The sequence below is a fragment of the Idiotropiscis lumnitzeri genome, chromosome 4 (genome assembly GCF_059441095.1).
Source record: "Idiotropiscis lumnitzeri isolate Australia: NSW breed Sydney's pygmy pipehorse chromosome 4, RoL_Ilum_1.0, whole genome shotgun sequence".
Classification (NCBI taxonomy): Eukaryota; Metazoa; Chordata; class Actinopteri; order Syngnathiformes; family Syngnathidae; genus Idiotropiscis; species Idiotropiscis lumnitzeri.
The window spans coordinates 26,235,645-26,248,261 of NC_142394.1; the positions used below are offsets into that span (position 1 = coordinate 26,235,645).

At 41.8% G+C, this 12,617-nt stretch overlaps 1 protein-coding gene across 15 annotated transcripts in view; it reads right to left on the reverse strand.

Annotated features, from left to right (window-relative positions):
- Positions 1–12,617, reverse strand: part of LOC148338882 (adhesion G protein-coupled receptor L3-like) — a 129,767-nt gene that overhangs the window by 28,473 nt on the left and 88,677 nt on the right. For all 15 annotated transcript variants that reach the window (XM_088292693.1, XM_088292692.1, XM_088292682.1 and 12 more), the window contains exons 13-16: positions 7,865–8,048; positions 5,545–5,667; positions 3,137–3,342; positions 2,337–2,513 (exon numbers count right to left, since the gene is read on the reverse strand). In XM_088292693.1, coding sequence (XP_088148819.1) covers positions 2,337–2,513; positions 3,137–3,342; positions 5,545–5,667; positions 7,865–8,048 — 690 coding nt within the window. The remainder of the gene's footprint in view (positions 1–2,336; positions 2,514–3,136; positions 3,343–5,544; positions 5,668–7,864; positions 8,049–12,617) is intronic.

Below are 12,617 nucleotides of genomic sequence, written 5' to 3' on the forward strand. Positions count from 1 at the left end.
TCGGCAAAAAATCCTTTCTTAGTAATTTGAGGACTCGTTTCACCTCAAGTTTCCGAAATGCTCTCCGACATGCGACTTACGTGATCCAGGTTTGGTGTCAATTTCTTTGGCTATTATAGTGAATGCGGACTAATCATGTCGCCTTAACGTGATCGCGTAGTTTTTTTGTTTTTTTTTCACCAGCCATTCCGCGGATCGTTCCTGGCCGTGCTTGATTCGTACGGATCACGGGTCAAAGATGATTTGTTGCACCACTATTCACCATCATAGATGGATGTAATGGAGAGAAGCCTGTCACTCTTCAAAATAAGATTTTTTTTTTTTAGCCTTAATAATAAATTAACCAGAAGTAGTGCAAGTTTTTGTTTTTTTTCGTCATCTGTGCGGCCTGGTCCAAAGTGGCCTAGTTGGGGACCTCTGTGTTCGAGGGACAGTCTCGATTCAAGGAAATAAAATCCACAGATTGTAGCTGTAACCAGCAGTGATAATTGATGTTGCGTATTGGATGGCGGCGTTTAAATTTAAATTTTAGTGGCTGACGCTGCTGTCGACCGATTGGTGCTTGGCACTTGCAAATTAAAGCAAATACGAACGTTTGGTTCTCATAAGAACCAAACATGGCTGGTCTCTATATGAGGGAGGAGTTTATTTTTCATCGGCCACTATTTTCGGAAATACGGTAATGTCCAACAAGCTGCACCGACGACGCTTCCTTGATTCACTAAATGTCGCTTTGAACAGCCATTTTTTTTTTCAAAAGCTCCCCTCTAATACGGCCCCTTTTGAAATTCAAATGCGCCATTTGTGACCATTTGTAACGACGGCTCTTTGAAATTGACTCTCAAGAAATCTAAAGTAGGTAGGATAAGCCCAGGGGGAGGCGGGGACCTGCCACTAAGTGCCACTGTTCTCGACGAACCAGTAAGTCTAAATCAGTGGCACATCCCGGCGGATGATGGAGAGGGTGATATTTGGGGAGCATCCATCACTGTCGTCGCCGGAGTACCTCCACGGCGGCGGCGGCGGAGCGAGGCGGCGACGCCAAAGGACAGTCAAGGTTGCCTTTGTTTGCGCGTACATTGGCGGCGGCGATGACAAGAGGGTGAGGACGGCAAAAGGTGCGCAATGTCGGTACGGAACGCGGATGCCATCCTGACAGCTGTTCCGCCCGTCATAAATCGCCCACCCGAGTCACACGACTCCTGGCTGTATTTCAAGCGCGTAGCGGCAGATTTACGCGTTGCCAATTGGATTGGCTTCATGCTGAGAGCGAGCCTTTGAGCTGTAAAAGATGACTTCCTTTTTTCACCGCGCCACGCTTTGGACTGCGAGTGCCTCCGTCCATTATGGTTCCAATGAGGAGCAATAAAGCCGCTTTGGTTTCCATTCTGTTTTCTGAGAAATAAACAAGGCTGACGCTATGAGCTTACCTCCTACCATTTTAGTCATCTAATTTTATATATAATACAGCAGTAACTGTACATTATGAAACATAAAAGCAATCCTGAAGCCATATGGGATGAGGTCATCAACGTCCTATCGGCTGATGACAAAACAAATTCATTTGAAGGAACGTTTGGAGTCGCAGCACAGAACATTCAAGCTCATAGAGAGAGGTGAAATCTAGACTTTCATTTAATAGAAAAACAATCCAATTAGACCATTTATGTGCAGTGAAATCCGGAAAAACTAAATTTTCATAGAAAAATAATAATTCATGTGATATTTTCTGTTTCACGGAGTGGTCGGCATCTGAGGAAAATAACTTGTAATCTAACTTACTGGAGTAACTTTCCAAATCAAAAACTCAGTAAAGGAGCTAAGTAATCCATCCATTTTGTGTTCCGCTTCTCCTAACGAGGATCGCGGGAGGTGCTGGAGCCTATCCCAGCGGACGTCGGGAAGCAGGCGAGGTACACCCTGAATTGGTTGCCAGCCAATCGCGGGGCACAACCATTCACACTCACAATCACACCTAGGAGCAATTTAGAGTTTTCAATCAACCTTTCATGCATGTTTTTGGAATGTGGGAGGAAACCGGAGTACCCGGAGAAAACCCACGCAGGCACCAGGCAAACATGCAAACCCCACACAGGAAGGTCGGAGCCGGAATCGAACCCACGACCTCTGAACCGTGAGGCCATCATCCTAACCATTCACCACCGTGCCGCCTTAAAATAATTAACTCATTCACGACCAGCCTAGTAAAAAAAAAAGGATTTTGACGTATTTATCCGTCAATGGTATTGAATGAGTTAAGATGCCTTTTTTTTTCTCGAGGTAACTGTGGCAACGCTGGTGCGAACAAGGCGTAAACAGTTGGACGGGAGTCGTACCTTGACATCGACATGAGCCATGAGGACGGCAAAGTTGGTGAGGTGGGTGCAGGAGCAGGTGGTGTGCGTCCTGTTGTTGCCCAGCAAGCGGCAGTCCTGCGTGGACCAATAGCCGGTCATTGTGCGCTTGGAGTAGCTCCAGAACGAACAGTTGGGGTTGAAGTTCTCCTCGGATTGCTGCGGGTTGAGTCAGAGCGGACATTTCACTCCACTGCTCAAGACTTAAGTCGCGTTTTAAAGTTGAACATAACCGACAGATTTTTAAGGACCATGTATTCAATATTTAATAGTAAATAATAAATTCAGATAGTTTTGCAATTGCAAAACATGTAAATGCTCTCACACTATATGTTTTAATTTTGCATAAACAAAAAAAAAAGAAATAATTTCAATAAAACAATTTAATAATCTTTTTAGGACAATAACTTGTCGCATATGTTTTAATTTAGTAGTAAAATTAAGGGGGACACAAATGTTGAAAATTCAGGTTCATGGATATTTCGTACAACTTTGATATTTAAAAAAAAAAAAAAAAAAACTAAACAAAAAAAATCTATATTCAATATTTGCATAAAAATTACATAGTAAATGTAGTAACACAACTTAGTTTATCTTAAATAAAAACACGCTTAATTTAAATTCAAACTTCACTTTTCATTTATTATTAAAATATTTTTAAGATGAATTTTAAGTCTGTTTTAATAATGACATTTTTAGGCAAAAGCATTGTTTAAGATTTAATGAGTATTAAAAAAAAAGCAATTGAGTTCTCTTTCTTCAAGTAGCGTGCACTTGCGTACCTGCAGGTGTCTGATGGTAAAGATGACCGGGTCAGAGAGGTAGACTTTATTGGCGTCCTTATTGATGGCAGCCGTGATCACCGGCGAGTTGACGATGACGGAATAATTGGTCGCCATGGCGTCGCTGCCCAACTTCACGCTGGCGTTCTCCGTTGACAAGTACACGCCGATGTGCTTGTACAGCATGAAAGCAATGCGGATCTCGCCTGTGAGGGAACCGACCACAATTTGCACCTCAGAACAGTTGACTTTTTAATCTCGCACACGCACGAGGGTGCGCACACCACACTTTGGGAATGCTTGATCCAAAGTTGTTCAAAAGATGTAAAAAGTAGAAAAAAAAAAAAACAATGACCGGAGAAGAAAAAAAAACATTTGAGGGGGGAGGGGGGAGCAACCCCAAACTAAGCCAAGTAAGAAGAGCAACGAATGGATTTGGAAAAAAAAAAAAAAAAACCTCAGCAAACAAAACCGGCAACAGACAAGCAAGCACATTGGGGAAGTGAGCAGAAATCGCAGCCATCAATGTGCCACCATGTCGCCTCTGCAGCTGCGCCATAATAGTGAAAGGGAGAGGGACTGGGGTAGGGGGGGGGGGTCAATGAAAAGCAACGACGAATCCCAATTCTCTTGAAGTTGGGATGTTGTGTAAGATGTCAATGAAAATAGAATACATCCATCATCCGATCAGTTTCTTTTTCCAGTAGGCGGGGGACACCCTGAACTGGTTGCCAGCCAATCACAGAGCACACTCAGACTCACACCTGGGGACAATTTAGAGAGTCCAATCAACCTGCCATGCATGTTTTTGGAATGTGGGAGGAAACCGAAGTACCCGGAGAAAAGCCACACGGACACGACACGCAAACTCCACACACGGATGCCGGAACCGGATTTGAACCCACAACCTCTGCGGCTACGATGCCGCCTATAAACAGAATACAACGTTCAACCTCTATTTAATTGACGACCAACAAAATATTTCATGTTCAAACTGATAAACTCGATTGCTTTTCGCAAATAATCATCAACTTTGAATTTTACGGCTGCGACACGTTTCCAAAAAGCAGTGACAGGTGGTAAAAAAAAACACAAAGAGAGTTGAGGAATGTTCATCAAGCAGCGTGGCTTTGTCGCTAATTTCCGGCTAATTTATATGACACCATATGGAAAGTGCTTTTTTTTTTTTCTTTTTTTTTTTTACAGCGCCAGCTGTTGTGAAATGCGCTATAAAAATAAAGTTTTATTGTATTCAAGAGTGCGGGTACTCGACTTGCCTGCCCGCAGTCCAGACCTGTCTCCTATTGAAAATGTCAAGCGTAAAATACCACACAAGTTAGAGTTAGAAATTTGTAATTTAATGATTATTTCAATGGTGAATCCCGATCAAAACATATGACCAAAAAAAAAACTCATTCATTTTTAACCTTGCTCAACAACATGTGCAAACAACAATCGGGGTTTGCATCCCTGGACTACAAATAGCGTGAACCATGAGCTCCTCGTTGCTCCCATTCCTATCTCAGAGAGGAAGCATTGTTCACACCAGAATCCAAAGAGATGCGCGGTTAAACTGCTCACAATAAGAACAGGCTAACCGAAGCAATTCTGTGTGGTGACAACAAGAAAAAAATGGAAAAACATACCGGCATCAACAAACAATTACTTGAAATTGCACGATGCGGCGACCACTCATACATTGGCTCTGATGACAAAGAGAGCCATTTTCCTTGTTGATCATCTCCACCCGCGCTCATTCATATTCACCCCCCCCACACTCTCCATCTCACTTTTCCCCCCCGCTGTGACTTCGATCACTCAGCTAGATGAAAGGAAAACAATTTGGGTCATATAACACTGGATGGCGGCAGGAAATATATCCCGCCGTCCTGCGAGAACGACGGCTACACACGCGGGCTTTTTTTTTTTTCATCCCGCTGAGTCGCGACCGCATTAGCATTGAATGCATTCGAAAAGTGGCATTGTTCTTGCTTTATGTAAGCACCTCATTTGCACACCATTAGAGGCAGGTGGAATGCATGAGTCCATTTTTGTGCCTCCACGAAACGTGCAAGCCTGATTATAGGACTACAATGTACCTAAAAGGAAGGACTGCGGTTTGGTGTCATGCTGCTTTTATGCTACGCTATTTTTATACTGTACGTAATTGCCAAACCTAATGTGAACAACCCTAACGGCCTGTGGTGTCCCGCAAGGGTCAATCCTTGAACTCTTTAAGTTCAGCCATTGTTGGCTATTTGCCGCTCAAGCGATCAATCAGCCAGCGCGACAACAGGTCAATTATTTCTTCTGATGACATCCGTTTCAATAGACTACAGTAGCACGCAATACAAGTTGATCGGGCAGGAAATAGTCCAACGGGGATACACCCGGTCAAAGGTACTTGCCGTTCCTTCCATGTTGCTTGAGTGTGTTGGCCGACAGGTGGATGGAGCTGCCCTGTCCGCCCGTTTGGGGGAATTTCAGGTCAGGCAAATTCCCGTCGGTGCTCATCCGTGCAACCTCCAACTCTGTAACCACAATTAAGTCACAATTATTTGAGGAAATACAACATTTTGGACATCGTGACCACCGATAACGATAATGGGAGGCATCAACTTGAGAGTTCATTTATTTGGCTAAATTGGATGACACCCCTAGTGTCTACTTTGCGTATGGCATCAATTATTGGAGGAAATATTGTACTGTGTATAAGCGCAATTATTAAAAGAGGTAGAAATTAATTTCAGTGGGTCACACACCGAGGGAATGATTGGGGGACAGTTTTATATATTGGTCGTCATTGCCGCTAAAGATAACACTGTCAGGTGTTAATTTGGCTTCAGTGGACTACACACCTAATGACTACTTGTGATAAGTTGTCTTATTTGAGGAAACGCTGTATCATGGTTGTCATAAAAAACTATATGGATCACGATTTAAGGGAGACATTTTTTCTTAAGGGTGTGATGCACAGATTTTGTCAGGGTATGAAGAAGCAAGTGCCTTAATGGGGTATGAAATTTTTTTTTTTTTTCTGGGTCTTCATTCTAATCATTAGGGATCATGGGAGGCATCTAATTACAGTGAGAGAGGCGTTTATTTGGGTTCAGTGAATGACGCACCTAATTGGAGTTGAGTGTTAATTATTTGAGGAAATACTTCAACACCATTAATTAAAATGAGAGGCGTGACTCAGCTGCAGAGGATGACTCACTAATTGACTAATTGGGGCACGGCGTCTACTTCCTGTTTATTACTGTAATACAGGACGCAGAGTACGTTTAACAATTCCCTCGAAACTCGGCCTTCATTTTAGAATTTTGGTCGAATTTCAATTCAGGACCAGACCCCTCGCGATTGCGTAAAAAAAAAAAAAAAAAAAGCTTTAGGCTAGCACGCTAATCTGCAGGAATCTGTGGGCGAGATGAGCGCACCCAGTAGCAGACAAAGGACGTCCGTGTCGAAAAACGGGGTTCGAGAATGAGTCGACACCTTATTCTGGTTATGGAAGGCGTGGTTCAGCGCAAACAAGAGAGGCGAAGACTAGTAAACATGTCGCCGGCGCGTAATTAACAAGCGTACCGCCGTGAGCTGTAAAGTCCCCCCCCCCCCCCGGGTTGAGCCGCTGTCGTCTCGTTCACCTTCCGAACGAGCCTGGATTCGCCCTAATACCCAGATGAATTGTGCGGCGGATATAATAAAATCCATTTTATTAATTCGCCTCGCTGCCGCTTCCTTACGAGCCACAAGACCTATATTTTATATTTTTAGGTTGCCATGGTAGCGGGTGGCTTTAAACTCCGAGAGGTGGGTGATGCTAAAATTCCCTCGCGAGGAAATTCTTGCTTGAAACTTACATTCTTTCCACCGTGGAAACAAAAGAAACTAAAGAGAGAAGGCGTTTATTCGGGACTGTTTGGGGCATTCAATATTTGAGGAACGATTTCCCGTGAACGCTGCTCTTCAAAATCACAGTTGAGGACAATGGGAGGCGTCTATTTGAGGAAGGCATTTATTTTTTATAAGCAGATGACACACCTGCTGAATAATTTGGAACCGGCGCCAAGTATTTGAGGAAATACGGACTATTAGTCCTTATTGTCACAATATGGAAAAGTGGAGATGTTTATTTGAGGGCGAGGCGCTTCGCGTTTCTATGAAAGTCTTAACTAGAGGCACATAAATATGACAACATTATTTGGGGAAGTGGGCTCTATTATTTAAGGAAATACGATATATGGTATCAATCTATGTGGGGCTGAGGTTACTTGGGTTAATCAGGCGTGGGCAAACTGCGGCCCGGGGGCCACATGCGGTCCGTTAGACGTTTTAATCCGGCCCGCCAAACTTGAAAAAAATTCAATGATTAAACCTTGTTCATGTTTTATTTTTTAAATACTGTGTTTTTTTTTTTCAAAGACATATATATTGTTGGAATGCTTTTGTTCACTTTCATTTCAAATTAAATGTATTTTTTTTCTCCGATGATGAGGTGAGGATACCAAAACACTCGATCCATCTGCATTCTGGTCCGACCCCTCTGTCAAATTTTAGAACCCATTGTGGCCCGCCAATCAAAAGGTTTGCCCACCCCTGGCTTAATTGGTTGATACAATAACTGGGGCGTGGAATCAGCGATGGGAGAAAATAATGCCCATTGCTTCTATTTATCACCAAGAATGAGCGAGGCGTTTTATTTATGCCGCTGCAGACGAATATACTCACGTATGTTGTCGGTGTTCTCCTGCACAACGTCGGTCTTGAGCAGGTTGTCCGCGAGTATGAATGCTCCCTGCTCGACCGTGTCCAGCAGCGTGGTGGCCGCCCGCAGCTTCTCGCTCGTGCTCAATTCGCGCCACGCCGCCTGAGTCTGCGGCTGGAGCAGATTGTTCACCGTCTCCACCATGGCCTGCGAGTGGTTAATGACATCATTAAAACAATTTGGGCGTGGTAACAATTCAATTCATCGTGCTGCGCCTTCCGGCGTGCCGGCCTTGGCCACCAGGGGGCAGCGTAACAAGACAGAATGAAGGTTCAACGTACACACTTGGCTCTGCATTAAATATAAAACAACAAAAGTGGCACCGAAAGCCGTAAATAAAGCAAAGGCCACTCCGAAGACAGAAGCAAGGGTTCCTACGAAACGCGGCTCTAGGTGGGAGTCTTTAATGGCCGTGATGGATTTTCTTTGTCGTCACATAAAAAGCACTCAGGTGAAAAATGCCACGGTGTTGCTGCGCGGTAGCCAGCGGATGAACCGGCTATTTACCGCCGGCATAACTATCCGGCGCGAGACTCTGCCGCTCGTTAACGTCGGCGAGCGGCCATTACGCCCGCTGTAATCCGCCAACAACAATGCTGGCGCGGGTAAAGCGGGGGAACAAACCGGAACATTTGCAAGACAAGATGAAAAATTAAGAGCCATTAAAGATTTTAAAAATGCCAATGGCGATATTCGAGCATCGAATGCTAATTGGTTGAGAGGACGCTGTTCGTTCGAATGGGCCGACCGACTTTGCTCGTCTTCAAAAGCGACATTCAAGATGGAAAGGATTCATTTGACAGATTTATTTATTTTTTTTCTTAAATCAGCGTATTATGAAAGGGACTTTGGGAAATGTCACTAAAAACGGTGATGAAGTCAAAGGCGAAAAGTGGACTTGTTCGGTGAGCTACCGAATGAATGCCTGATAAAAAAAAAACCGTGAAGGAATGCAGCCCGGGAGTTATATACTCACCAAAGATAACCGAGCGTTTATTTAAGAGGAGGTGCTCATCATTAATGACAATTGTAAATCATATTACAAAACTATTTGTACAAGTCTTTTATTATATTTGAGATTGGTAAGATATTTATTCATGAGGAAGTTCTTTTTTTTTTTATCATGGAGCATAATTTACCATAAATACATAGTGTGCACAAAGTACCTTCATTTTTTTATTGCATTTTTTTGTATCAGGATTTTTTGGAGATAGATAACGCATTTATTTATTTATAAATTGATTTATTTCAAAATCATGCCTAATTTAACTGTACCATAAAATAAACAATGTAAAGGTATATTAGAGGTAGGTAAGGCATTTATTCAAAATGAGACTCAGTTTCAATAAACGGAAAAAAAAACAATAATTTTATTACAGTAAAGGTCGATGACACATTTATTGGAAACACGGCCTTTAGTTTTTAAAAAATCAATTTGAATTTTTCGAACATGCAGAAAAAAGTCTACAATATAAATATTCCCCCCTTAAAACACCCAACAAACTTTCTTATCCTATTCCATGCTTATTCTAACGACACCAAGATTTGTTGAACCGAAACAGGTGTTCATTGGAGAGGAGGCCCTCGTTTGACATTGTATTACATGCCTATAACAGTTTCCTCAAACCTATTTCTATGATCATGCAGGTTGTGCAAGGTACAGGCGACACATGGTCGTATTTATTCCCCCCACCCGCAGAGACGCATTTTTTTGAGGCGCGGTGGCCTCTATTTGAGGATGATTGTAGCGCCAGCCCGGATGCATCGCAACCTCACCGACACCTCCGCAACGCGGATGGAATGATTCACGAGTCACTGCAATCACACCTTATGCGCAGGTTGAGTTGTTCTCAATTAAAGAGGCCCTTTTTTTTTTTTTTTTTTTAAACACCGCCTCGCCATGCAACTGACATTTGCCTTGGCTTTGTTCTCCGCAACAGGAAATAAATACTTCGGATGGGTGATGATGGACGCACAGCGGTGCGTAACGGTTACAAATACGCAAACAACACTCTCATTAATTCCAGATGCTGACATTTTCATCAGAAAATCTAGTGAATGTTATTTGCTTTGCTTTCAAATGTGTTCGCTAAGGTTCAAATAAAATAAATCCAATGGCAATAAATTAAATTGGAACACAATAAAATAATTCCAATTTAATTGATGTCAAATATAAAATAGCATATAATAATAACATTGTAACACAATAAAATAATTTTATTGTAATTTATTTAAAATATAAAATCGTTTATAATAAATGTAATTTTTATTTTATATTTATAGTGCTATAAAATTCAACTATAATTTAATAAATTAATAAATAAAAATACATTTGAAATATACAATCATAATAGACAAGATCATCTGTGATAAAAGTGTATTAATCAGTAATACATTTATCATTTTAGTCATTAAATTATACAAAATATAGGATTTATCTATTTCCCTTGTGAGATTAGATGATATTTATGTAATTATAAAAATTATTTTAAAACAATTACAAGACAAGTTGTGGCATCACCGAAAATAAAATAAATGACATACATGACCGCCAGGATGGCCGAGTGGTCTAAGGCGCCGCGTTCAGGACCCAGTCTCCCCAGGAGGCCTGGGTTCGAATCTCGAATTTCCCCATTGTGGGACTAATAAAGGGCAAATTATTATTATTATTATTAAATGCAATGAATATGCAAAAAAAAGAAAAGAAAATGTATTTACTTTGACGAAATGAAATGCAATATAAATACATTTAATGACAAAATCTATTTGCTGTTAATGCTGATCTTTCTTTCCCTGAAAAGATTTTTAGTTTGGGCAAATGCTCTTGTTGAAACGCAAGACTGATGAGCTGGTGTGAAGCGCTGCAACGCGTGTTCCATTTAAATGAGACCGACATTAGCCCGTCGCCTGGCGCCCATCCAGGCCGGCCTGTGCTGTGTTCTCTTGGAGCCACGCCGTCCTGATTGATGAAATCAACTCGCGGGTCTGGGGAATTGATTTCTGATCCGCTTCCCCTTACACCCCCCCCTGGAATTCCTCCTCCCTTTGCCGCCGCCGGAGCCTCAAACTCGATTTCTCGCAGTGACGGGGGAATGAGAAGAAGACAAAACACGGCGGGAAGGCAAACGTATTCGCCTCGTTCTCTTGAATTTACCTGTTCTGATTTACCAAGTTGCTCAGCAAGAAGATGTCTGGTTGATTGCCATGGCAACAACGGAGACGCTATCATCGTTACGACAATACGTGCCGACGACGTTGAGTGGCGTTAAGGTCAAGCTGCGTCGATCGATTCGATGAATTTTATGACTCCGTCCGTGCGCAATGACGGAAACTCAAATGTCCGTCAAAATCTTTTGGACGAGTTGTTGTTTGAAGAAAATATCCGAAATGAGCCTAAAACGGCCACGACGAACCAAAATAGCAGACTTCCTGTTTAGCTAAGCTTAATTTACGAGATTAGGCCATTTTCTACTTTTATATCTCATAATGTAGTTTTCGTCTCGCATGCCCTGATTTCGCTAGCTAACAGCCAATCGCAAAGATCGATTTTGACTCCTCCCATCTCACGGAACAGCGAACGATTGCGAGTGTTTTTGACGGCAGCAAATGTTGCATTGACGCCAATATTTGCCAAACCTTTCAGTGATTTTTCTTGCCACAAGGACATTTTCAACAACAATGACTTGTGACAGCCTTGATTTTGATTTGTTTTCACAGTGACTGGAACAAATGAATATTCTTCAGCAAAAACAGATTCGATACATTTCAACTGTAATATATTTCCTGAAAAAAAAAAAATCACATATTTATTTTCATATATTGTGGCAAATTGATGGCATATAAAAATGGTAGGAAAAGTGACAACTATTCAAATCTTCTGTGAGACGTCTTATTGGCCAATGAAGTGTTCAGAGAATGAACTGGCCATCACATATCAGGGCCCCTGCTTGGGTTAGTAATTTTTTTTTTCTTCTTTCTATTCATAATTCATGTGTCGTCCAAATGACATGTGGCTAAGTGTCACTAGATTTTTTTATTTTCAAAATGTCCAATATGACTTTTAAAAAGGCTGCTTCAAACTAAGTGGCAGACGTTCGGCTCATTTGAAAGAATGGCTCCTTGAGAGTTTAGTTTGGCTCTGAAGGTTGAATTTGGATTTTTCTTTTCTTTTTTTTTTTAAATGGCCAACATTACTTTAAAATGACTTCAAATGGAAATACTGCATTTTCTGGACTATAAACCGCTACTTTTTTCCTTGATTTTGAAACATGCGGCTAATACAATGGTGCGGCTTTTCTGTGGATTTTTTTCTTTCACCAGTAGGGGGCGCTATATATATATATTTTTTTTTGTAGTGCTACAAATGGACATGCCAACCAGATTTTTTTTTTTGCCAAGTAAAAATGACTTTGCAGGTCGAATCAGCGCCCCCCCCCAAAAAAAGTTTCAGTTTTGAAAAATGAATAATTTGGCCCGCGACGTTAGAAACAAAGCAATGGCTGGAGGAGCTTCATGTGGAATGATCGCCGTGACTTTCATGTGACTATCTCCATTAATGTACTGGATAACTTAGTCTACGTTAATGTAGTGTAAAATCCACAGTCAAATAAATACGTTATGAACGGTGACGCCATACCAAAGGGAATAAAAAAAAAAAATCCAACTTTTAAGACTGCGATTAATCAGGCAGAACTCTCGCACTGCAGGCCAGATGAG